This window comes from Monopterus albus, unplaced genomic scaffold, assembly GCF_001952655.1.
Source record: "Monopterus albus unplaced genomic scaffold, M_albus_1.0 scaffold170.1, whole genome shotgun sequence".
In the NCBI taxonomy this organism is placed as follows: domain Eukaryota; kingdom Metazoa; phylum Chordata; class Actinopteri; order Synbranchiformes; family Synbranchidae; genus Monopterus; species Monopterus albus.
The window spans coordinates 1218315-1245656 of record NW_018128050.1 but is presented as its reverse complement, the minus strand read 5'-3'; the positions used below and the strand labels follow the sequence as shown (position 1 = coordinate 1245656).

The 27342-nt window shown below is 41.1% G+C and overlaps 1 protein-coding gene across 5 annotated transcripts in view; it reads right to left on the bottom strand.

Moving 5' to 3' along the window:
- Window positions 1–1345: 1345 nt before the first annotated feature.
- Window positions 1346–27342, bottom strand: part of LOC109969090 (helicase with zinc finger domain 2) — a 34544-nt gene continuing 8547 nt past the window's right edge. For 2 of the 5 annotated variants that reach the window (XM_020615754.1, XM_020615756.1), the window contains 18 exons: window positions 24619–24802; window positions 23867–23974; window positions 22618–23132; window positions 21892–22527; window positions 20842–21637; window positions 20659–20734; window positions 17112–20523; window positions 16911–16996; window positions 16581–16706; window positions 16344–16499; window positions 14591–14735; window positions 14370–14501; window positions 7615–7807; window positions 3504–3650; window positions 3128–3337; window positions 2812–2968; window positions 2184–2351; window positions 1346–2071 (listed from right to left, as the gene is read on the bottom strand). In XM_020615754.1, coding sequence (XP_020471410.1) covers window positions 1959–2071; window positions 2184–2351; window positions 2812–2968; window positions 3128–3337; window positions 3504–3650; window positions 7615–7807; window positions 14370–14501; window positions 14591–14735; window positions 16344–16499; window positions 16581–16706; window positions 16911–16996; window positions 17112–20523; window positions 20659–20734; window positions 20842–21637; window positions 21892–22527; window positions 22618–23132; window positions 23867–23974; window positions 24619–24802 — 7360 coding nt within the window. In that variant the 3' untranslated portion in view covers window positions 1346–1958. The remainder of the gene's footprint in view (window positions 2072–2183; window positions 2352–2811; window positions 2969–3127; window positions 3338–3503; window positions 3651–7614; window positions 7808–14369; window positions 14502–14590; window positions 14736–16343; window positions 16500–16580; window positions 16707–16910; window positions 16997–17111; window positions 20524–20658; window positions 20735–20841; window positions 21638–21891; window positions 22528–22617; window positions 23133–23866; window positions 23975–24618; window positions 24803–27342) is intronic. The other 3 variants (XR_002276225.1, XM_020615755.1, XR_002276226.1) reach the window with 3 other exon arrangements.

The window sequence follows — 27342 nt, the reverse complement described above, 5'->3', positions numbered from 1 at the left end:
CAGAATCAGGGAAGTAAGTGACACAGCTAACTGCATGTCCACTTTCAGTTAGAGAGAAACACCTGAAGATAACAACACACACACACATACTGCCTATATGAACATTCTAGAATATTTACGTGTAACGTACCACCCATGTACAGGGCAGTCCTAGCCCGAGAAGATAAATGTGAATGATTTTTGATTATCAAAGCGCTTGGAGACTTATCATCTCATAGAGCCCAGCGCTGTAATAACTCTGCATTTAACCAGAAGAAAATAAATCTACGTAAAGCTGATTCCTGTTTCCTGAGTGTTACTTCTTGGGGCCTTCAGATAAAAGAACCGGTTGCAGTTAAAAGTTAGGAGGAGATCGTTGGTGACTTTCACCAATGCAGTTTCTGTACTATGATGGACTCTAAAACCAGACTGAAAATCCTCAAACAAATCATTCTTGTGCAAGTGGTCACATAATTGTTTTGCAACAGCTTTTTCAAGAACTTTAGAAATAAACGAGAAATTGGATATTGGTTGATTATTAGCTAGAACACCTGGGTTAAGAGTAGGCTTTTTGAGTAGGTTTAATTACTACAACTTTTATAGCCTGTGGAACATAACCTGTTAATAGAGAAAGGTTAATCAGCTCTAATATGGATTTGTTGATTAGGGCTAAGACGTCTTTGAGCAGCCTGGTCAGGATGGGGTCTAAGAGACATGTTGATGAGTTAGATGAAGCAATTGTTGAGGTCAGCTCAGAGAGATCAATGGGAGAGAAGCAGTCTAAGTATAACTGAGGTCTTACAGATGTTTTTTAAAGCAATTGGACGTGATAGACCGTCTGTGAGAGTTGTGGGAATGATTTGATTAATTTTTTTCTCTAATAGTTGTGATTTTAATTGTAAAGAAGCTCATGAAATCAATACTGCTGAGATCTAAGGGAATATTAAGCTCAAAGGCACTGTGGCTCTTTGTCAGCCTGGCTACAGTGCTGAAAAGAAATCTGGGGTTGTTCTTATTTTCCTCTATCAGTGATGAATAATATGCAGTTCTTTCACTACAAAGGGCTTTTTTTAAGACTATGTATGTTACTGAAAGGCTAGTTCATATCTCCTAGCTCTTTGCCATTCCCTCTTTTACCAGACTTGTATTTCTGCTGTTTTGCAGTTGGCTCACATCCAAATAAGTTATTAAACTATCTTTCCAGGCTATGACAGATATTGATCAAAATCGCATAATGTAGAAAAGTATAACAATGCAAAAAATCGATAAAAAAGTTTTATTAATATTTCTGCAGATAAAGCTAATCCCTGAACACACAAAATTAAAAGGTATCAAAAACCATAAGAACAGAGGACAAACATAAAAATGAGAATGATAAAGTGGTTTAAGGGTCAGGTCCTGTCCTGCAGTAAAAACAAATGCACATTGATTCATCTGTAAAGAGGAACAGTGCCTCAGTGGAGGCTGTTTTACACAGTGGTAATTCTCCCCATGTCAGCTACACCTAAAACAACAAGAGCTCTACTCTGTTTTTGTCCATAGTTAAGAGTAGCACAGTGTGATAAAGTTTTCATTGCAACCTACAACGTCTCTTAAATGTGATATTTAAAATTAGCAACAATAATGAAAATGCAAAACCAAACCAAAACAAAAAAAACTATCTATGAACCTGAAAGTTTAGATATTACAATAGCATATCTAAAAATAAAACTCTTGATACAGTTGATATAGAATTTGCTTTTTACAAATGTGTACATGTTAAAGATGCATATACATCAGGGCACATCAAAAATGACAAATACAATATCAAAAACCCCTGCTACTATAAACCTGCAAAAAGGATATATAGAAAAAGTTACTCTGAAATTACATGAAAACTAAAAACATATACACACCCTTGAGTCATGCTGTTGCATAAGTGTAGGGGCTCTGAACTGCTCATAGAAATTAAGTCTCCAAAAAGGAATAGAGGAGATCGGCTATCTGGCAGAGCACACTGAAATCTTGTTGGCATCTGCCACCGCTCTGTGAAGCTTGTAGTGGTTCAGGAGCTTTCTCCAAGCTGTACTGCAGTGGAGCAACTCTCTGTTCCCTTTGAGAGGACAGAAACATTTGAGTTAGGAAGATATGTACATAGAGCAGGAGCTTTAAGTCTCAGGCATAGACTATAAAAAGAGAGAGAGAGGGGAACTGCAGAATCTCACCAATGATGCACAGTCCCTCTTTGGCCCTGGTGATGGCCACATTAATCTGGTTGGGATCACCCACAAAGCCTAGATGTTTGGACAGCCAGGCTCGGTCTGGTTCACTCTCAATCTCGTCACTTGGCAGAGAGCACACAGTAGAAATGATGACGTAACGCCATTCACTTCCTACAAGGCAATGAATGTCACATGATGGCAGTTTTTCATTATTATTTCCTGACATGCACTAAACTACCAAATTGATAAATTGTCTACATCCTGACAAAAATCAAGTGGTCAAGTACATTTGACAGGAACAAGTACTGTATTTCCACTGTGTGAGACTCACTCAGCTACATTTTAAAATTGGAATATTCTTTTTTTCATAACATCAGCATTTACTACTTTACTGATTATGATTTGACATTCAAAACGTGAGAGGTCATAAAATATGGCATACTGATGATGAAACTACCCAGTGGAACAGGAAGTAGCAGCAGCAGCAGCAGCAGACAAAACACAACATTAAAACACAGCTTATATGGCAATGCATATAATTCTTTGAGAGGACCAGTTATTTAGAATGAATAGTTTTACTCTGAAATAATTTTATTGTGATGTTGTCAGTTTAATTTCACTTTATCATTACCTTGGCTTTTAGTGATTGTGGTAACAGTGATTTCATCCATTTTCTTCTTCTTCAGCTCCTCTCTTATTTCTGATACTTGGGCATTATAGGGTGACAAAATCACAATACTTTGCTCTTTGATTTTGGCAGTCTTCACCAGCATTTCAGCAATGTCAACCTGCAGAAGAACCATGCCAAAACCAGTGATTGAAGGCAATAGTGAATATAAAGTCATTACATACTGTCTGATTAATGACTCTATAGTAACCTTTACCCTTATATTTTAATATTACTGTTTAAAATCAACGAGGAAATGCAAGGGTGCCCAATATCCTACCACTTTGTTTCTCTCTTCCTGGTTTGCTTTCGAGTTCTCGTTCCCTTTTGCTGTGCTGACAACCAGACTGATGGTCGTTCCTTTGACGTCCCCAAAAACAACTGGCATTGTCCTTTTATCCACACGTAGAACACTGCTTGGCTGCTCCACCCCAGTTTTCAGCTTTCCCTCATAATATTCATTTGATGGGAACTCGCATATATCCTTATGCTATGAAGGTATATAATTGATAGTTGTTGATTATACTTTAAAATATGAAACATTCATATGGTAATACAATATTGCTACAATAAGTACTGTATGTATATACAAAATATTATAAAACATATGTAATACACACTATTCTATATACTTAGTGAGTATTTCATATTCTCACCATTCTGTACTGCGTGTCCAGCATCACTGCCTTCTTCTCATGCATTGTGTAGTAGCGCTCAAACAGAGACTTGGCCATCCCCATCCTCCTCACATGCACATTCTTCACAATTGGTCTTAATTGTTTATGGTCACCAATCAAAATAATCTAAAAGTGATATTGTAAGACACTGGAGTGAATGACTTCACTAATTAGACCAAATGAGCATAACTAAGCAATTATGTAACCAGTGGCTGTTTAGCCAACAACCAGCACAACAACTGGCCAGGAGTTTCAGAAGTTTGTTGCCATGGAATCGTTGGTCAAGGAAAGATTTCTACCTGACAGTGGAACTAGTGTAGTGGTCAAAAACAAACAAGGTGCCAGTCCAGAGGTGATATGTAATAGAATATAGTGTGTAGTTTACATATAGATATTTGTAGTAGTTATGTAAGGGTGAGCTAAGTGTTTATATAATTTTGGAGAGATCTGTTTCTCTCCTTTGAAATGTTTGAGGATATTTGTGCATGAGGGTCCTTGGGAACTATCTACTGATAGCTTGCTCAAGCAAGAATATCTTGGCTCATGTCCTCTGTTTAATTTATGGGTAAACATCCAGGGAGCAGCCTCCCTTAAATGTTCATGTGCTCACTTTTGAGTTCATATTTAGTTTATAGATTAATGTGCACGGGGTCAGCGTGACCTAGAAGTTCACGTACTAGACATCTCAGACAATTCCCGGAAGAAGGGGTGTAGAGCTGGCATGAAACCGTGACTCTGGCTTAAACAATAGGAGGATGTGTAACTGGGAGAAGATAAAAGTTGGAATAGCTGTGCGTTAGTAGGTAGGATGATGCTGCGGTATAGTGTGTGTGTTCAGGAAGGACAGACGAACAGGCAGAACCCGGCCAGGAGTGGCCGGGAGCACTCTGGACTGACTGACTGTAGGGCCAACCATGACTGACTGACTCTGTGACAATCTCCTTATTTAATACTTTATCTGTTCCATTGCAGGAGGAGTGATTCTGTTCTTTGTTCCCTAACTACCATATTGCTGGAGTGTCTCCTAATTTATTGACCTGTTCAGGATTATTGTAATATTAAATGATTATTTAACCTGGGATGATTTGCCTGAATTAATTTAGTTAATGAGACCCTAACTACTGCACTAAAGAAATGATTGCAGGGGTTATCATATTTATGATAACGAGTAATCATTTAATTTCTTGTCAGAAGAGACATCCTCACTAGTACTTGTCATGATGCCATTGTCAGAATTACCTGCATTAGACAGTGTTACAATACATAATTTGAAATAATATCATACCTATTTGATAAGGATTAGGCTAATAGAAAGGATGACAACCAGTGCCTATAAAAAGTATTCAACCCCTTAAATGTTTTACCTTTTATTGACTTTATAAATCAATCATGGTCAATATAATTTAGCTTTTTAGAAAAAAAACCTCTTTTGTGTCAAAGTGAAAACAGGTTTTTACAAAGTAATGCCAATTTAAAAAAAAATATGTAATGGGAAATAAGTGATTGCATAAATATTCACCCCTTCAATTCAGTATTTAGTAGATGCACCTTTGACCCCTTTAAAATGAATGACCTAATTCAACAGAGGTCCAGCCAATTGGTGCTAGTAGTCTCACAATTAGTGAAGTGTGGATCACCATAGTGCAGTGAATGGGTCTCAAATGATTGTAGTATAAAAACACCTGTGTCTGGAAGGTCCAGTAACTGATTAATCAGTATTCCTGGCTACCATTACACCCTGAAGACAAAAGAACACTCCAAGCAACTCAAGGGGAAGAAAGTTCTTTGGTCTGATGAGACCAAAATGGTGCTTTTTGGCCATCAAACAAGATGCTATGTTTGGTGGACACCAAACACTGCACATCACCACAAACACACCATCCCCACTGTGAAGCACCGGGGTGGCAGCATCATGCTGTGGGGATGTTTCTCGGCAGCTGGCCCTGGAAGGCTTGTAAAGGTAGAGGGTAAAATGAACGCATCAAAGTATAGGCAAATCTCTCTGGAGTCTCTGGAGTGGCATCCAAACCCTCACAGGCTATAAACCCCCACGTCAGAGGTGTGATAGTGACATCTCTCTGCTGAACAGCCTCAGTGACTTCTTAGGTCGCTTTGAAATGCAGAACAACACACCAGCACAGAAGACCACCCCTCCCCTGGGCGAGCAGGTTGTGTGACTGTCCGCAGCCAGCATGAAGAAAACCCTCTCCAGGATCAACCCACACAAGGCAGCTGGACCGGATAACATACCTGCTCATGTTTTAAAGGACTGTGCCGAGAAGCTCAAGGATGTCCTCATGGACATCTTTAACATCTCTCAGAGCCAAGCAGTTGTTCCCACGTGTTTCAAGGCTGCCACAATAATTCCAATTTCAAAGAAGCCCCACCCAACCAGTTACAATGACTATCAGTCTGTAGCACTTCTTCTTCTTCTTCTTCTTCTTTCGGCTGTTCCCACCACAGCGAATCATCTGTTTACTAGATTTGGGTTTTTTTTGTCTTTAATCCATAATCATCAAAATTGAAACAAATAAAGGCTTGAAATATTTCACTTTGTGTGCAGTGAACTAATATAACATACAAGTTTCACTTTTTGAAACAAATTATTGAAATAAATGGACTTTTCCTCGATATTCTAACTTTTTGGCACATACCTGTAGTGAAAACAGCCAGCAAGATCATCGGTGCCCCTCTGACTTCCCTTACGGACATCTTCAACACCCACCTCACCCGCAGAGGCATCAGCATTGCTGATGACACCTCCCACCCCCACCAGACTTGCAAACAGCTTCATCCACCAGTCTGTGAGGATGCTGAACACTGGTCACTACCTCCACCCCTCTGCCCCTGGACCGTAACTCACCACAGAACATAAAAAGATATAAAAAGACTACCCCTGCTGTTGCACAAACTCAATACATTCCCTCCTTTTTGTTTATTAAAGGTAAATCTGCTGCTGATTGTGTTTTTTTGCTGGGATATCTGCTGCTGTTAGTCATTTGCAATACTGTCCATGTATACCTCATATGCTATTTGCACCTCATCACCAACACCCTGGTGATGCTGAACCACCTGACAATCTCATATTATTGTTTGCACAACTGTCACTGACTGTACACGGCTTTGAGTCACAGCTTATGGCTGTACCGTTTAGATTTTATCCTAATTACGTCAATCCAGTTCTTATTCTATTCTATTTTTATTCTACTTTATTCTATTTTAGTTCCTAAATGTTATGGCACATTCTATTTTAGTTCCTAAATATTATGGCACCCAATACTAGGTGAGAGAGAAACGGTATTTTGATTTTCTGTATGTCCTGCACATATGGTGAATTGGCAATAAAATCCTGAACCTTGAAACTCCTGGAGGACAATCTTATTCAGTCTGAAAGAGAACTATAGCTTGGGAAAAGATTTATTTTCCAGTAAGACAATGACCCGAAGCATACAGCAAAAGCTACACAGAAATGGTTTAAAGACAACAAGGTGAGTGTTCTGGAGTGGCCGAGTCAAAGCCCTGACCTCAATCCAATAGAGAATTTGTGGCTGGACTTGAAAAGGGCTGTTCACGCCTGATTCCTGCACAATCTTGTAGAGCCTGAGCAGTTTTACAAAGAAGAATGGAGTAAAATTGCAGAGAGATGTGCATGCCCAAATTGAGACCTATTCATGCAGACTCAGGGCTGTGATTGCAGCCAAAGGTGAATCTACTAAATAATGAATTGAAGGGGGTGCATATTTATGCAATCACTTATTTCCCATTACATGTTTTTATTTAATTGACATTTCTTTGTAGAAACTTGTTTTCACTTTGACAGAGGTTTTTTTGTATTTTTTTCTGTCAAAAAAGCCAAATTATATTGACCATGATTGATTTACAAAAACAATAAAAAGGTAAAACATTTAAGGGTGTGAATACTTTTTTATAGGCACTGTATATTCTGACATTAAAACTCATTGTGCTTAGGAAATGTAATTTTAGAGTCAGGGCAGTATTTTCATGAATCAATGCACAAAGAAGAGACACAATAAGGACAATGTTAATGGAAAAAACAAGCAGTGTACTGGTCAGTAAATGAAAAGCACACCTTTTCTGGTTTGTTGCAGGCCAGTGGAATCAGGGCCTGAGGTTCAGTGGCCATTGCACATTCATCAATGAGGATCTGACGTGCGCTGACTGTCTTTCTCAAGCTCGGGGTAGAAGACTGTGTACATGTGCACAGTATAATGTCATGCCGTTCAAGCTCATACACCCGTGCTTTTATGAGGAGTTTCTTGTTTCTAGGAGGGGGGAAAACAATACAGTTAGGCTGCAACAAAGTTATTCAAATTCAAACTGATGTCATAAAACTGTGTATGTTACACCAGTTGAACAGCGACAGCATTAGTGGTATAGAACAGTTCACTTTATTGTTTCGCCAGCAAGGCTTTCCCACAGCTACCAGCACCACAGTACACAGGCACACATGAACTGTGGTGCCACAGGTTCCAGCTAAAGACTGAGTACTACAGGTCTTCTATGTGGCAGGAGTACTAATCACAGACAGCTTATTCTGCCACTTGCTGGCAGGTACAATAAATGTTTAACTCTGCATAAAAGAACTAAATGTCAAGATATAATTAATACTGAAAATTACAAATACCACACTTACTTCCCATTTCCTATTCTTACTGTACTTGAGCTTTTTTATGAAACATTCTGGGACTGTATTCATTGTAGACAATCCAGAACAGGGCTTGAACAATTATTGAACATACTGCACTATAACCAGCTCACCCTTGAAGCCCTGTAATAATCTCATCCCTTATTCTATCAAATAATTTTAATCAATAACAATCAAAAGAACATTAGAGGAAAAATCATACAATCAGTTTCCAGTGTTCTGGAAGAGAGGTTCCTGAGATTTTTCTCATTTATAGAATCAAATTTCCATTATATACAATAAGTCTGGGGCTGAATTTATCAATTTGCCAATTAGTGTACCTGAATGAAAAATAAAAATAAAAATTCTTTACTTTTACTCCTATTCACAGCTTCAGAACAAAAAGCATTTAGCAAACATCTTAAAACTTAAAAACTCTTAAATGTCAAAGAGCCACACAGAGCCAAATAGGACTGTTTTTGTCTAATGTAGTAATAATAATAATAATACATTAGCCAAAACAATAGGACTACAATGGTTTTATTCTATTATTTGCATTTGATCATTTGTCAGGACATTACACCATTTTTTTCTTCTTTTTTTGTGTTATCAAGGGTGCAAAGAAACAAGAATAAATCTCACACTGATTTGATTTTCAATCACTGTTTCAGCCTCTCCTGAACTTGGCAGTGTAATGGTAAATGGTCATATACTTGTGTAGCACTTTTCTATGCATTGCAGCACACTCAAAGCGCTTTCATACTATTTGGCCATTCACCCAATCAAACTCCCAAGCACTCACACACCGGTGACATCACCAGGAACAACTGGGGATTTGGTGTCTTGCTCAAGGACACTTTGACATGTGGACTGGACAAGCTGGGAATCAAACCGCTAATCTTCCGGTCAGGAGACGACCCGCTCTACTTCCTCAGCCACAGGTTTTCCTTATTATATGATTTATATGATATACTTTCTCTACCAACTACAGCAGAAAGTCTTCTGACAGAATTTTGTTTCTATCCATCCATCCCTGTTTGTATTTTATACATATTGTTTGTTGATTGTTGTTTATTTTCCATGTTAATTATTCCAGGAGATTTGAAGATTTCATGAAAATAAATGTGAACCTTTTAGAAAAATATGGTTTTATAAGTTCTTGCTGCAAAGCTGGCACTGGGAGATGTCACGATTTGGCGTCTCTCTGTGTAGAATGGGGTTAGCCCGAAGTGATATAATGTATAGGCCTGTTGTGGTTCGGGGTCTTTCATCTTTCAGCTGCCTGCGTGCATGTTGGAGGTGCAAGATACCTGAGCATGTAATGTTAATTTTTTAGCTGTGTTCATTGAATAAATCAGCACTGTTTTGAAGTTACTTGGACTGCTTTGTCTCTCAGAGTTAGCATAGTAAAAAGTACCGGATACAACAGTTTGGATTCTTCAAGGAGATCAGAAATGTATTTCGGCCCCATGACACCATTGAGTGATTTATAAACCACCAGAAGCACTTTAAAATCTATTCTGTAGGTGACTGGCAACCAGTGTAAGGATTTAAGAACAGGAGCGATGTGCTCAGTTCTCTTGGTACTGGGTAAAACTCTGGCAGCAGTGTCTGAATGAGCTGAAGTTGCCTAACAGTCTTTTTGGGAAGACCAGACAAAAGACAACAGACAATAGTCCAGCCTGCTAGAGATGAAGGCATGAATTCATTTCTACAAATTTTGTCTGGACATGAGACCTCTGAGTCTTGCAGTTAGTTTGATGATAAAAAGCTGCTATAGTTGATGTGACTGGTGAAGCTCAAGTCTGAGTCAGTTATAGAATTTTTTCACTATTGAAGCATGTAACACTCCCCATTGGTTCTGCATTTGTTTCCACTACACTTGACCCACTTTGGAGGTGTGTTCTGGGAGCACCCCTCAGGATGTAATACTAAAGTCAAGTACCAGGAACACGAGGGGGGTTCATGCGCATAGAGCAGTTGACGGGAATTGATTAAATGTCCTCATCTTTGCACCTCAAGCATGACTGCATGTGTGAGGAGGGAGCAGCACCTCCCTCCACAAAACAGAGATGGACAGAGAGAAAATACAGTGGAAAAACAAAGCAGGATGGTCCACATTAGTAACGGAGGCTATGCTTAATGATGGTTAAGGGAAGTACAGGATATACTGCTGGTTAGGTTCCAAGAATGGACACATGACATTATACTCCAAGATTTCTAATTTGGGTCTCGTCTTTCTAGCTTTAGAATCGAGCTGAGCAATAACGTCCTGTCCTTTCCTTCTTGTTGCCAAAACAGTGACTTCAGTCTTGTCTTTGTTTAACTTAAGGAAATTTGATTACAACCAGGTATTTACTTGCTCTAAGCAATGACAGAATGAGTCTAAGGGGTCATTGTCACTTGGTAACAGAGCTAAATAAATCAGAGTGTTGTCTGCATAACTGTGATAGGCAAGGTTATTGTCATGTATGATTTGACCCATAGGGATCATGTACAGGTTGAATAGCAGTGTTTCAAGAATTGAACCTTGGGGGACACCACATGTAATGGTGATCCGCTCAGATTTATGATCACTGATGAAAACATTTTGAGGTTGCTGGTCTGTCTCTTTTCCCTATCTCCCTCTCTGGGATGGTGGGGTGTGTGACGAGGAGGAGGCTGGTGAGGAGTGGCACAACTGAAGCTAATTAGTCCCATCTGCATGACTGGTATTTAGCCAGAGGTTGGCTGTGTCACCCTTGCCAGTCAGTTGCTCTAGCCATGTTCAGATGGCCAAAAGTAACGTTATCTCGCCTGTGTTCTGTTCCTCATCAAAATGTCTAAAGGCATACCTTTAGATGCCTGCAGTCCCATGTCTGCCACTCCCCTGTGTTCTTTGTTCCTGCCTGGTTTGCTCCAGATAACACCATAACACTGTCCAATCTGGGGCATCTGCCTTGAGCACTATACTTCAGAAATAAAGCTCTTTGCTTAATCATCTTCAGTCTGAATTTGCATTTTGAGTCCTTCTGTCTTGACTTTGGCACACCTGCCATAACAGAACTGACTGGCCAAACATCATGGACTATAAATTCAGAAAAGGGGTTGCCTCCCATGCAGTCCATCCTTTCCCACTAGGATAAGGATAAGGATAATCACCTTTATTGGTCAAGTATGTTACACACAAGGAATTTGTTTCTGGTACAGAACCAAGGCAGCCATCCACGGCGCCAACTCAACCGATGGCTCTAACCATCGGGGGCAACTTGGGGGTTCAGTGTCTTGCCCAAAGGACACTTCGACACATGGACTGTAGGCACCGAGATTCAAACGTCCGACCCTCCAGTTGGGAGATGACTGCTCTACCCACCAAACCACAGGTGGGACAGGTGGACCAATCACAATGGTGGGGCACAGAGGCTATCCAGGCCCTGACCAGCAAGGTCTCTCGACTGTCTACCCAGGTATCTGCCCTGTCGGCACAAGTAACTTCTCCAGTACAAGATCCCCCTTCAACCTCCTTTGATCCTCCAGGCACCACTCACTCCTTTGTCCCAAATGAACCACACATACCAGAGCCTGAGCCCTTCCATGGAGATCTCAATCGATGTAGAGGGTTCGTGCGCCAGTGCTCAATAGTTTTCGAGCAGAGGCCACTATGATAATGATACATAGAGCTTTAGCCTGGGATGAGGCAAGATATCGTCCTCAATCAGTTCGTCACCTTACACAGGCTGAATTTACTTCAGAACTAAAGAAGGTTGTTGACCATCTGGACCACTTGGCTAATGCATGTAAATGACTGCTTAAATTGAGGCAGGGAGGTAGGAGCATGGCTGAGTTTTCAGTGGAGTTTAGAATAGTGGCAGCCAATGCTAACTGGAATATTGAGGCTTTATGTGGGTTTTTTGTGATTGGGCTGTCAGAAAGATGACTTCAATTCATTGGTAGATTTGGCCATCCTTATAGACAATAGGCTTCAGGAACATTGCTGTGAGTGAGGTCCATGGACCCCTACAATTTCCTGAGCTAATTCTCCAAGGGGTGGAGTACCCCGAGGAAACCCGGCCCAACCACCCAGATCATCTCCAACCCCATCTAGTATGGGGGAGGAACCTATGCAACTAGACTGGGCTCCCCTGTTAGCAGAAGGAAAGGGTATGTTGTCTCCATATGAGTGTATGGTCAGGTCGCCTAATCGCAGTCTGCCCAGTTCAGCCAAGAGACCGGTCCCACCACTGAGAGTGGGGGTTGTGGTGGGACACAGTCACAGTAACCCGTGAAAGATCCCTTACTAACATAAAACTTCAAGCTGCACTCTGTGTCAAACACAACTCCTTGCAACTGCTAGCTTTGGTGGACTCTGGGGCTGATGAAAGCTTTATTGACCAGGAGTTAGCTATGCAAGTTAAAATCCCATTGGAACCTTTAGGTAAGCCCCTAATCACAAATAAACTAGATGGGTGACTGCTAGTTAGGGTTACCCACCACATTACACCCATCACACTCATTTTATCAGGTAATCACAGGGAGGAGATCCAGCTCATGGTCTTAAATTCTCCTAACTCACCTCTGGTCCTGGTGCACACCTTATGATTACCAGCCTTACGATTGTGCCATAGACCTCCTTCGAGGAGCACCGTTACCCACCAGCAAATGCTATAGCATGTCCAAACCTGAGAGAGATGCAATCGAATGACACACGGAAGTATTACAAGACAAGCTCATTGGACTGTCCTCATCCCTCTTAGGGGCAGGGGGTTTTATTGTCGGAAAAAAGGATGGCTCCCTTCGGCCTTGTATTGACTACCAGGGTTTGAACACCATCACCATAAAAAACTAGTATTTGCTGCCGCTACTAAACTCTGCTTTTGAGTCATTACAAGGAGCAACCGTGTTTACTAAACTGGACCTGCGCAATGCATACCACTTAGTCCATATACACGCGAAGGGGATGAGTGAAAGACGGCATTCAAAACTCCACTCATACATTTTGAATACCAGGTCATGCCTTTTGGGCTTACAAATGCCTCCGCCATGTTTCAAACACTAGTAAACGATGTCCTCAGAGATTTCATAAACAGGTGTTGTTTATCTAGACGACATCTTAATGTTTTCACACATCCTGTCCAAGCACCACCAACATGTTCACCTAGTCCTCCAGAGCCTTTCAGAAAATCACCTTTTCATCAAGTACAACACAACACTTGTTAGAGAGCACGGAACAACCTTTTGTTGTTTGGACTGACCACAAAAACTTAGCATATCTCCAAACAGCCAAGAGACTTAACTCCAGACAGGCCCGCTGGTCATTATTTTTTGGGTGCTTCCGCTTCACCATAACCTAGCAACCTGGCTCTTGCAACACCAAGCTGGACACCCTTTCCCATCCCAGCCTCCTCTGTTTCCATCACAAGAAAAGGAGATCACTGTACACTCTGTTCTCTCGCACCTCCACCGCTGCCACATGGTGTGGAAGATCACTAGAGCAGCGTTGTCTTGCACCTCTGTCTGGAACAGGCTCATTGCCAACCGCCACCAGCATCCCACTCCTACCTACATCCCTGGGCAGAAGGTTTGGTTATCGGCAGAGCACATTCCATTGAAGGGGGCATTCAGAAAACTGGCCTGGGGCCTTGTGTGATTGACAAGATCATCAACCTTTCTGTGGTTAAGTTGTGCCTGCCTCACTTTCTCAAGGTGCATCCCACGTTCCATGTTTCCCAGGTCAGGCCTTTGTCAACCAGACCTAGCTAAACTTCCTTTCTTCCCTTTTGAGTGGCATTATAAAGCAGAGCTACAATAGGCAAAATACCTGAGCCCTATGTTTTTTGTTATTTCACATGTGATTCCCCACAAATTAGGATATACCCCTAAGTGTACTTTACACAGGTTACATGTGATTAAAAACACAGTGTGTGTGTGCCGCACATGGTGCATGGTGCACTCTAAGCAATGCTGCTTCCAGCAACCATTTGTTTGTTGCAATAATGAGATGAGCAACACCTTGTCAACTATCCAACATGAAATACTGTGGCTGTCACACATACCAAACAAATCAGACATAAGGGCCATACTATAATTTTAATGAATTGAACACATTAAAAAAAGATTTTTGCAAAACCTTCTGAGTAGTAAATATTGTGTTCTGGAATTCTCTCCTATTCTACTAATAGTTGATTTCACAGAGTTTTAAAATTTGATAAATCTGAACTTACTCTATCACCTCACCAGCAGTTAGCTCATCTCCCTCCTCCTCAAGGGCAAGTTGAATACGTCGGTCAAACTCCCTTATTTGACGTGAATAAGGATTTTGGTCCTGTCGCATTCTGTGATGCAAAGTGATGCTCCTAAAGCCATGATAAATATACACTAGATTAATATTAAAAACAGGACAGTTATCAAAACTGATTGTCATCAACTGGTGTGATTACAGTACTTGAGTTCTGGTTTGGAACGATCTTGGCGGAGTGTTCTCCGAGAAAACTGAAGGGTGCAGCCTGGATAAGGGTAATCAAGCATCTCCACTTGTTGGCTGTAGACTCTCAAGGGCTTTAGACTATCCCCAAACCTCAACAGGTACTCTTTGTTACAACAGTAAAGACACAACACAACACGGGTTATACACTGAACAAAATTATAAATGCAGTACTTTTGTGTTTGCCCCCATTTTTCATGAGCTATGAGCTGAACTCAAAGATCTATGTACACAATGGCCTATTTCTCTCAAATATTGTTCACAAATCTGTCTAAATCTGTGTTAGTGAGCACTTCTCCTTTGCCGAGATAATCCATTCACCTCACAGGCGTGGCATATCAAGATGCTGATTAAACAACATGATTATTGCACAGGTGTGCCTTAGGCTGGCCACAATAAAAGGCCACTCTAAAATGTGCATTTTTACTGTATTGGGGGGGTCCGGGGGGTCCGAAAACCAGTCAGTATCTGATGTGACCACCATTTGCATCACGCAGTGCAGCACATTCCTTCACATAGAGTTGATCAGATTGTTGATTGTGGAATGTTGGTCCACTCCTCTTCAATGGCTGTGCGAAATTGCTGGATATTGGCAGGAACTGGAACACGCTGTTGTATACACCGATCCAGAGCATCCCAAACATGTTCAATGGGTGACATGTCCGGTGAATATGCTGGCCATGCAAGAACTGGGATGTTTTCAGCTTCCAGGAATTGTGTACAGATCCTTGCAACATGGGGCCATGTATTATCATGCTTCAACATGAGGTGATGGTCGTGGATGAATGGCACAGCAATGGGCATCAGGATCTCATTATGGTATCTCTGTGCATTCAAAATGCCATCAATAAAATGCACCTGTGTTCGTTGTCCATAACATACGCCTGCCCATACCATAACCCCACCGTCACCATGGGCTACTTGATCCACAACACTGACATCAGCAAACTGCTCATCGACACGACGCCATACACGCTGGCTGCAGTGAAAACCAGATTCATCCATGAAGAGAACACCTCTCCAAAGTGCCAGGCGCTATCGAATGTGAGCATTTGCCCACTCAAGTCGGTTACGATGATGAACTGCAGTTAGGATGAAACCCCAATGAGGACGACGAGCATGCAGATGAGCTTCCCTGAGACAGTTTCTGCAAAAAATCTTTGGTTATGCAAACCAATTGTTGTAGCAGCTCTCCGGGTGGCTGGTCTCAGACGATCTTGGAGGTGAAGATTCTGGATGATCGACACCCGGTCTTTTCTCCACTCTACCATTCTTGTAAATACTGTCGCACTGATTGGCACTGTAAATAAATTCCACTACTTGCACCGAAGCCAGCCGCCTGGGTCTGTTTTCTCCGCTCGCTCATTTGTGTGTCGAGCGTTTCTAACAGTGATAAAACTGCACATTTTAGAGTGGCCTTTTGTGCAATAATCATGCTGTCTAATCAGCATCTTGATATGCCACACCTGTGAGGTCAATGGATTATCTCGGCAAAGGAGAAGTGCTCACTAACAGATTTAGACAGATTTGTGAACAATATTTGAGAGAAATAGGCCTTTTGTGTACATAAAAAAAGTCATAGATCTTTGAGGTCAACTCATGAACAATGGGGGCAAACACAAAAATGTTGTGTTTATAATTTTGTTCAGTGTAGTAACCAAAGAAAATACAGTTCAAATTTCATCACGCAGTACAAAGGCACCGCATAACTTGCCTGCAACAACATCAACAGACTTGTTGGATGGACCACAGTAGAGAATAACTTGTTTCTTGCTCACATCCTCGGGATCGTCAAATTTCCTTGGATTCATAGAGTTGAGATCTAAGAAACAGTACACCAGGTACACACCCACTACTGTCTTTCCAGTTCCTACAAGACAAATGGGGAAAACGACTCAAGTTTTTGCAGAAAATTTGAAACACCAAAGGGAATACAAGTTCTGGCTCTTACCAGGTGGTCCCTGTATGAGTGTGAAGGTATTATTTACAGCTTGAGCCACTGCAAGATGCTGACTCGGATTGAGGTTTGGCAGTCCATTTGGTATCTCTTTTCTTATTGTGTACCACCTTGTTGTTACTACAAAGACAAAATGACAAAGGTTACTTGACATTTTAATTCTTAACATTAATAATTTTCTTTTGCAAGCAAAGGAACACAGGTGAATTAAGACAGTACAGAAATGTACTGTAAAATGTGTTCTGTGTTTTCAGTATGTGTGACTCACATGGATACAATTAGTTAAAATCTATGCAGCTATTCTCTGCTGATTAAACAACCTACCCTCTCTTGGAATACGTTTTCCAAGTGCTATAGTCTTGACAAGGTCACATGCGGTTGTAATTTTAAGCACAGCATTTTCTTTCCGACTGCAAAAAACAAACCAAACAAAGAAACATGCTACCTCAATGTAATTGCAAGAAAAATGTAAGATAAAAGCAGTGTTGTATTAGTAAAATCAAAGGGAGCTACACTTGAACTTACATGTCAGGCAGGAGCTTTGGGATTATTTCAACAGTGAAACCTGTGTTTTTCTGAAAGATGCAATTAGGAATGTTTTCCATTGGCAGATGATTGACATAGAACTCCACTTTACTTCCTTTATTGTCAGAGTTTGTATGTTCTTCTGTTTTGCTTGTCACACCATGGGCAACCCATGTGAACTCTTTTGAGTCCCCTAGAGCAGAATGTTCCAGAGTTGAAGTCAACTTCAGACCTCTTTTCCGTATGCAGAGTAGGCATTTAGAAAGATTACATTCAATGGCCCATTCATTGATCCATTCCTGAGGTAAGAAGAAGCTTCCTGTTAGTGTGTCTTCCCCCTCTTCACTGAAATTTACCGCCAGGTTTTCAATGACTATACTATCACTTTCATCCACTGCAGTGGCAGCAGATTCCATCTCACACAATGGTTTCCAGATCCGTATATACTCCTCGGTGTCACTATAATGTATCCTTGTTGGATCATCTGCAGATCTGGAGAAGCATGTGATAGGATTGTGGACATGGTCCACACAAATCTCAAATTTTGGCTTAATGTGCACCAACTGAACAGCAGGCATGTGATAACCTCGTTTTACCTCTGATGTCATTTGGATCTGAAGGGTGTCACCTGCCTGCAACTGGAGGTTGATGTCAACCTCATGCTCCCTTTGTATCTCAGGTACGTTTTGTCTTTCAGAGGTACATGTGTTCATCTTTAAATGAGGTACCTCAGATGAGAGTGGCACAATATTGTGTTTTTCCAGGTGTTTTGTGTTAGTGCTTAATATGAGACTTTTAGCATGATCCCAATTTTCTTCATCAATCGCTTTAACAGTGGCTTTCCATGTTTCCAATGGAAGCTCAACACAGGGACCACAGTCTGGCTGCATTTTCAACTCTTGGTGAATCTCCATGGTGTCAGCTGCATAGATTCGCTGTTTCCATTGAAGAATGATGCAATGATTTGTTTCATCATAATATGGTTGTTCGTCCAGTTGTAAATCTTTGTACATAATTGGTAAACTCTTTGCAAATATGTTATTGTTAAAAGGAAATGACACTGCAAAGCCCTCTTCTTTGAGATCTACACTCACCACAAAGGCTAGCTTTGAAGCACTTTGTTTTTTCATGCTCACAGCGTAAGAGATTTGTTCAGCCTTTTGTTCATACTCCTTGGCATCCTTGAGGTTCTTGTCAAATTGATTGCACAAATGTGTGATTTCTGTCACAGTGTATTGGACAGGTCGGTTACATATGACAGAGTGCAAAAGTCTCTGTAAGACAATGTCCATGTACCGCCGTATTGGTGAAGATGCTTGTGTGTAGGACTTTACATTCAGGGAATAATGCCCAATATCTGCTTTTGGGGAGGACTTAGAACGGATGACATAAGCTTTACTAGAGCACCTTCTGAACTGATCAACAACTGGCTTGAGCAGAGGGTGGATGTCATCTGCAGCAACCAGATCCACCATTTTGTCATTATTATTTGTTCTGGCAGCTGACTGGATGTCTTTCCAGACTTCTGTGAGTATGCGAAACTTTTCACAGTTAGGGACTTGATTGTCATGGTTGACTTTGTGCCGCACATGAAAAGACAGTGGTATTAATTCTCCACATTTCTCCTTCAGTTCTTCTACCTTTTCCGGATCTGGGTTTGCCTGACAGCGAAGGGGTGTGTAATCCCTTGTGTTTTCTGAACCAGTCAAAGTCTCAGATGCAATTTTGTTGAAGAGCACACCCAGCTCTTCAATCATCAAATGGGCTTTGCGCTTTCCAGGCAATCTCTCAGCATCAGGTTGAGAATAAGCCCAATCCTTCTGAAGTCTAATCTTCCTTTGATTTTTTGCAAAACAATAAGCCACTGTGACACAGTCTTCTATTGTGTCAAATTTAGGCATCTTTCCATATCTTTTGGAGATCATGTCCTCTGCCTCTTCATAAGACAACTGCTCATTAGAATTGATCACTGACAGCTGGAATGTGGGCTCTCCAATGATCTCATTTGTGTGCTTGTTTACTTGGAACATTAATGAAACCACTCTGCGATCTTGACCTGACAGTAAACTGAAGTGTCCAGTGCTCAGGTCTTGGTGGAACATGTAATTGTGTTTTCCCCTACTGCAGTGATATGTAGCCCCTTGCTGTTTTGCATCCTCATCTAATTTACTACATGGACTCACAAAGCTTGCAACATCTGCAACATGGACTCCCAGCTCATATTGCTTTCCAGTTTCCTTGATACTGATGGCATCATCTAGGTCTTTAGCTCCTACTGGATCAACAGTGAAAGTGATTACCTTACGCATGTCCTTTCGGTGTGCCCTATCTTCATCTGCCCATGAAAAACCCTCATCTAATTTACATGTATTGGGTGCAAGTTTAAATTCTTCATTCAGGATCCTTAGCCCATCATCCAAACATCTTCCAACTGGAAGAATTTCTACAACGTACCCCAGTGGAAAAGCACAGTCATCTCTCCATCCAATCACTTGTACCATAAATACATTATTTTGTTTGAGCTTTTCATCAAGACGTTCATATGCTGCAATCATCCATTGTCCATGAATTTTCTCCCATATTGGAAGGAAGTTACGTTTCCTCTTGCTGATCAGTATGCGTACTTTAGGCTCAGATTTTGTAATGGGTATCATCATCCTTTTGATAAATTTGTCTTCAGAAGGTCTTGGTTTGCTGTAATCCTCATCCTCAAGCAGGCACACAAGCAAACGGGCTGATTCAGCTTTCTTAGTGATGCTGACCACCCTTGCAGTTTTTAAGACAACTTCATCTCCAGTGAAAGTGTTACCTAGGTTTGCCCTTCCCTTGATGCTTATACATCTGCTGGGGTCATGAAATGGTAAGACATAACCTCTGCTGTAGGACTCTCTGATCAACTTTCCTTGCTTGTACAGCTCTGGTTGTTTTTTACATAACTCTGAAAGGTCTGTGTCAGTGACTCTGTATAATGATCTAGACTGGTGGTGATCTGAGTCTTCAAATTCCAGGCTGTCTTCCTCAGAAACATATTCTGTTTTCAGCTGTTCATATTCATCTTTCAACTCTTGAAGAATTGTGTCATTGAGAGTGTTGCTCTCCTCCACATGTTCAGCCTTTTGAAATTTTGCAGTTTCCATGAGATCCTTTTCAAAAAAATCTCTGGTGAAATGTTGTGGTACAGTACTGTTGTTGCTGATGCAGTGTTCTATGAAGCTCTTCCAGATTCTCAAGCTCTTCCCAAAGCAACAGAGGGCAGCACCATCTCCAACCACAACCACCTGTGACTGAGCCCTGGTCATTGCAGTGTTTAACACACGGCCATCATTGAACAACTCCAGACCAGCCAGGTGAGAAGTTTTCAGGCTGTCACGTGTTTGTACAGTGGTGATTACCACTGCCCTGAACTGTTTTCCTGTCGACGCAAGAAAACAATATTTATTATGTAAAATGTTTGAACAGTCTGACAAGTGTTCAAGTTTCGCCATCCTTTATGTCTACCATAATTGGATAATCATTGGATAATAATTTTATTGTAAATTAAAATTACCTTGAACATTTGCAAGATTCTCAACATGGACTTTAGCCAGACTTCTTCTTGAAAGTGCTGCCCTAATTTTCCGAAGCTATGAACCATAAGAATTTAAACAATTAAACTATTACATGTCTGACCACATCTTCATTCATGCTGAAATTGTCACTGTATTATTTATGTAAATAAAATTTTATTTACCTGAAATCCCTCTGATAAGACGCAGATTGAGCTTTGGTCCTTGTGACCCCACGTTGATGGCCAGTGTTTGAGAATTTCTTCCACTGCTTCAGTCACTTTGACAACCTCCTCTTTGTTATACCAGGACATAGACATAGTGTCCAAAAGACACTCTCCCCTAACATGGTGAAACGTCAGAGCATGGCCATTTGCAGGAGCTGGAATATTTCCAGTAGCTTTAATAATATCATTCTTACCAACATAGAAATGGGTGGATACAAATTCCACAATTTCTTTTGTTGAGCGGTAGTTTTCACTGAAAATGATCCTACTCTTCTGGGCAGCATCACACATTTCGCCTTGGTAGTAGTGAAACAAGCGATTAAGCAGTGTGTGATTTGAACGGTGATGATCATCCACTGAGAAAAGCTTGGGTCCCATTTGCATGTGATCCCCAGCCAAAACAACTCTGGTGTTTGGTCCAGCAAGACCAAGGGCCATCAAAGCTTCACATTCTAGCATCTGAGAGGCTTCATCAATTAGAATATGGGTGAAGTATCCCTCGGGGAGCTTCAAGTCATGAAAATGTCTTGCCATTGTTGTAGTGGTTATGACTATTCTGTGCTGATCTAGGGCAGATTTTGTAGGTGGCAGAAAATATTTTCTATCTTCTGAAAGAAAACAGTACTTCAAAGTAATCTCATCTGTAGCAGACAAAGCACTCCCTTGTTTGTTTGCTTTTATTCGAATTGGCATAATTTCATAGGTTTTGTTGATGAATGGATGGAAGTGATCTCTGACGTACAAATCTGCAGAACTAAAAGGAAACACATGCAGGTATCATTGCCGTACTTCATAACAGTACAGCTCAGAGCAAAGTGTAGCCTCTATTAACAAAATAACAAGTAAAATTACATGGGGAGTACAGTCTATAGAAATCAATAAATACATCAGTAGTTTACATATTTCACATATTTACATAAAAATTTTAAAGTACAGTATGTACATATGTACATGAAGTACATACTGTATGTATAGTAGGTTAAGGATAAGAGATATATAGAGAATTACCTATTGGTGTAGGTGCAAATAAGCACTTTGTTGTGAGGCTGCTTACAAAGCTCTCTGGCTGCTGTAGCAAGGGTGAATGTTTTCCCAGTTCCAAATGGTCCATAAATGAGGAGTGGTGCAACAGATGTTTGGACACTGGAATTCCCAGTTATAAAGTCGATTGCTGACTGCTGCTTTGCATTCAGGTTCTCATGCTGGACGTTATTCACAGGAACTCCATGGTTTTTAAGGTCTGGTAGCACTCTGTTTGTGTTAGGAAGGACGTCTACAGCCTTATGCATGTTACAGAAGCTGTAGCGGTTTAACTGAAACTGCACCTCCATCTGATATGATTCATTGCTTTTGAGTACAAGATCAGAGCAGCATTGTTTAGACAGCTGCAAATACATTTTCTTCTCACTTGTTTTGTCTTGGAGAATGATGGCTTCATAGACCTTGGAGTTTTGACCACTTGAGGATAAAGGGGCTATCAGTGCAGACTGGATATGTTTTAGTACCAGTCCCTCTGGGGTGTCAGGTGTCAGGTTACAAGGAATTGAGACAGCACAGAAGAGTTCCCCCTGACGTGCTGTCATCGTGTCAAACTGTGTACTGTTCAGCGTGTCCAGTGTTGTAATTTCTCCACAAACATTTAGTCTAATGTAAATAAGAAACAAAACGCTTAAGTATTGTGCTGTAAATATGTGCACATTCAACATTCAAAGATGATACAGTTAAACATATTACCTTGAAACTATCTTGTCCTCTGCCTGTTCCTCGTTGTACAGGAAATGGTGCATTCTCTCTTTGTAGTTATCATGATTCAGAGGTGTTTGGCTGTTGTGGGAGGATTTATATAGAAAACTAATCTGAGGAGGCTTGTACATCTTAAACAGCTCCTCCCGTTCTTCTGTCCTGGATGAACATGGGATGATAACTCTGTTCCCTCGATGCCAGCGCTCAGCATTTTGAAAGGTGGCTCCATGGTTCACAGTCGGTTGTTCGGGGTCATCCAGTGACACCTGGCCTACTCTTACTCTGAGTCTCTTCAAGAGCACTGGTCTCATGTCAAAATCTAGCACTAACCACTGTTCATATTGGCCTGGGTTGATGGATGTGAAATGCACAGTGATGTCATAGGTTAAGTCATCAGTAGCAAAGTGTTCACCTGAGGTGTAGATTGAAGGTGCTGTACTTGTATCATCAAGGGTGAAGGAGGCTCCTGGTTCTTGTTTAAGCAGTGCCACGTGCACAAGCTGTCTCTGTATATACACAAAACAGGGAATTAGGCATTCAAAGTCAAAACTGTAATATTTCTGGGACATGAATGGAAAAAAACAGAAGACGAAGATTGTGTCAATACCACACTGACACCAAGAAAAGTAACAGTACAGAGGAGCAAGGCTCATGGTTAAACACAACATTTTACTTCAGGGCATTCAGTCTTTCAACTATCATAGCTTCCCTTCATCCAGGTCTGATCTAACCTTATGATGCTTCTGATAACTTACAAAATCCTAAAGCCAATCTCAGCCAGTAATCGGGCGAAGGCGGGGTACACCCTGGACAGATCACCCATCCATCACAGGGCTAACATGCAGACGAACAACCACTCATACACACACATTCACTCCTACAAGCAATTCAGAGACACCAATTAACCTAAGCCACATGTCTTTGGGAGAAAGCTGGAGTGCCCGGAGAAAACCCACGCAAGCACAGGAAGAACATGCAAACTCCACACAGAAAGGCTGTGAACCTGCAACCTTCTGGCTGTGAAACAACAGCGCTAACCACCGCGCCGCCGTGCTACCCGCATCAGTATCAATCGGCTGGAAATGTGCAATATGTGCTTCGACACACAGGCAATGAGAGGCATGAATGGATGAAGATGTTTGAAGTTAGATATTAAATAGTTGGGAGTTTTTGTCATTTGAAACAGGAAAAGTAACCAACTTTCATGCCATATTATTAAACTCTAATTTATAAATCTTACCTCTGTTTCAACATGGAAGTTCCATTTGAGTGTTGCATCGCTCTTTTGACACGCCACAGTTAAATCTTGATCACATGAAATGCAGACGTCATCAACCTGTTCAGATATCTGTTCAATGTTTGAAACAGTGTATTAAAATGTTGTGAAAGGTAAAAATTCAACAGTCAGTTAGTAATATTTAAGAATATACTGTATATCTTTAGTGAACTAATGAAATGTCTTTTTTACAGGTTAGTAAAGTTTCACATTTGTATCATTATTATTGTTTGTTAAACTTACTAATAATATCTACCTGTAATTCTGTAAAATTTCCAAATATAATGAAGTTAAAATATACATTTAAATGTTGTGTCTTCAGTAAGTAAAAACCACCCTTGCCACAAATCCACTCAGGCATTGTTTTCTGTTAAAGACTGTGGATCACTTGCTTACTTGTTCACTTGATGGAAACACCTGTTCTTATTATTTTTCAATTTTATTTTTATGTACAAATGTAGTATAAAATGTATATATTATCTTCTTTACAGCTCTAATAGCATAACAGTTGATTCTTTAGAGCAATACTTATACTTGTTGAGGCCTGGAGAAAGACTGAGAGGTTGTGTAACATGTACAGTATGTGATAAACACAGCAATCAGAGAGTCTGTGAGAACATGGTGTGCCTCTCAGTCAGCTGAGACACTGTAACATCCTGACAAAACAATCTTTGACATTAGTAGAAAATAATGACACTAAAGATTAGATTACTCACAGTGTGCACTTCATTACTACTGTTTCTGTATTCCTCCAAGAGCCTTTCATTATAGGACATGAGACCCTGGGCTTCAATGTTATGTCTGATCTTCTTCTCTTCTGCAGCACGCATCATCCACTCCTGCAGTTCTTCCACAGAATGAGCTTTTGGGCACTTGTTGCCATACTCACATGTTTGTGGTCTAGGATGAAATAAAAATTTTAACAGTGTAATATAAAGCATATGTAACTTTGACAGTATAAAACTGTAAATAATTTCTCCAAAGATTCACATTACTAATTTTTTCTTTATTTTTGATGATGTTTCTGGAGTAGGAAGATAGCAGAGAAGATTTAAAATGGCTAAATTAAAAAAAAAAGTGAAATAGATAAGCTCATAAAGATAGTCATGGCATTTCAAAGGGCTCTAGTTTACATCCAATTCTCTTCACTTTATACATGCTCCCTTTAGGCAATATTATCGGGAAGCACAGCATAAATTTCCATTGCTATGCAGATCATACTCAGTTATATTTATCTATAAACCCAGATGAATCAGCTCAGTTGGTCAAACTTCAAGCATGTCTTAAAAAAATAAAGGAATGGATGACTGGTAATTTCTTACTTCTAAATTCTGACAAAACTGAATTTATTGTACTTGGGCCTGAAAACCTTGGAAATCTGCGGTATAACCGTACATTTGGTCTAGATGACATAGCTCTGGCCTCCAGTACTGCTGTGAGGAACCTTGGAGTCATTTTTGACTAGGATATGTCCTTTAAATCACACATAAACCAGGTCTCTAGAACTGCCTTCTTTCACCTGCACAATATCACCAAAATCAGGACCATCCCGTCTCAAGGTGATGCTGAAAAACTGATCCATACATTTTTTACTTCCAGGCTGGACTACTGTAACTCTTTACTATCAGGATGTCCCAATAATTCCTAAAAAGCCTCCAGTTAATCCAAAATGCTGCAGCCAGAGTACTGACAGGAACTAGCAAGAGAGATCATATCTCTCCCATATTAGCTTCTCTCCACTGGCTCCCTGTAAAATCCAGAATAGATTTTAAAATCCTTCTCCTAACCTACAAAGCTATTAATGGCAATGATCCATTTTAGTTTAAAGACCTCATAGAGCCTTATCATCCTAACAGAGCACTTTGCTCTCAGAGTGCAGGTTTACTTGTGGTTCCTAGAGTCCACAGAAGTAGAATGGGAGGCAGCGCCTTTAGCTATCAAGCTCCTCTCCTATGGAACTGACTCCCAGTCTCAGTTCAGGAGCCAGACACCCTCTCTGCCTTTAAGAATAGACTTAAGACTTTACTTTTTTATAAAGCTTATAGTTAGGGCTGGATAAGGTGACCCTAAGCCTTCCCTTAGTTATGCTGCTATAGGCCTAGGCTGCTGGGGGGCCCCATGATGCTCTGAGTTTCTTTCCCCTCCCCTCCCCTCTCCTTCCCCTCTCTCTATGCTTCTATATGCCACCATTACACATAACTAACTTTGTGTCTCCTCTCTCCCGTAGTATGTCCTCTCTCTCTCTCTCTCTCTCTCTCTCTCTCTCTCTCTCTCTCTCTCTCTCTCTCTCTCTCTCTCTCTCTCTCTCTCTCTCTCTCTCTCTCTCTCTCTCTCTCTCCCTGTACCTTTCTGCAGGTTGCCCTGGCTCTGGAGCTCTACGTTTCTGATGAGCTGTCAGGTCCGCTTGGCGCGACCTGCCTCTCTTCCTCCTTTCTTTCTCCCGCTCTCTCGTCCTGCGGGATCGGTGCCTCAGCTGTGGCACATTCGGTAATCAGTGACTCGTTGGGTGAAGCGCACAGCTGAGGCACATTCCACTGATTACCTCCCTTCCTTATTTAAACCTCTGGCAGACGGTCTGTCGTTGCCGGAGCATTAAATGTGGGTATTTCTACGTTATGTTAAGTTTCAATGCTGACAGTTTTCTGTACTGTTGATTCTTTTTGTTATGTTGATGCCGTGTTTTTTACGTGACTTAGATTTCAGCGCTGACAGTTTTCTGTGCTATTTGTCATGTTGGTGCAGCCACTCCTGTGGTAAGTTTCCCTGCCTTCTCCTGTCTACTCACCTATTCGTCCTGGTCCTCTGACTCCTCTGCTTCCGGCAGCTCGCTTGTCTACTCATCTGTTCACCCTGGTCCAAATGGTTCCTGCCATTCACCTGTCTGCTTACTGGCCTGGTTTTCTCAGCTTCCACAGCAAAATCCTGATTTGATCACCCATGGACTTTGTCTACTTATCTGTACCTATATTACAATAAAGACACGTATTTAGTAACACCTGAGCCTGCACCTTGAGTCCTCCTTTCCTCCCTCTTTCTCTCACCTCTTGGTGAGGGACACCCCATCATAACAGAATGCTCCAGCCAATTATGGACTCAGCAGACTCCGGTGTTAGCCACAGCATGGACCAATCACACCGAGTCCTCAGGAGGGAATTTGTAATCCTCTCACAAGTTCTGCAAAAGATGTGTGGCAGTTTGAACACAATTAGAAGCCCGGCGGAACGCATGGCGCTGTGCCACAAAATGGAGCAGCTTGTGCGGAGTCGACCTGAGCTAGCACATTTACCAGCTATTGCAGTCCTCCTCACACAGCTGAAAGACATTCAAGCTGAGCTGGAAGCCTCCGCAGAGGTTTTCTTAAAGGATCAGGACCAGTCAGAAGGGAGCTCGGCCAGGGCTTCTTCTTCAGTCTCTCTGAATCCAGAAGAAGCCCGTGCCAT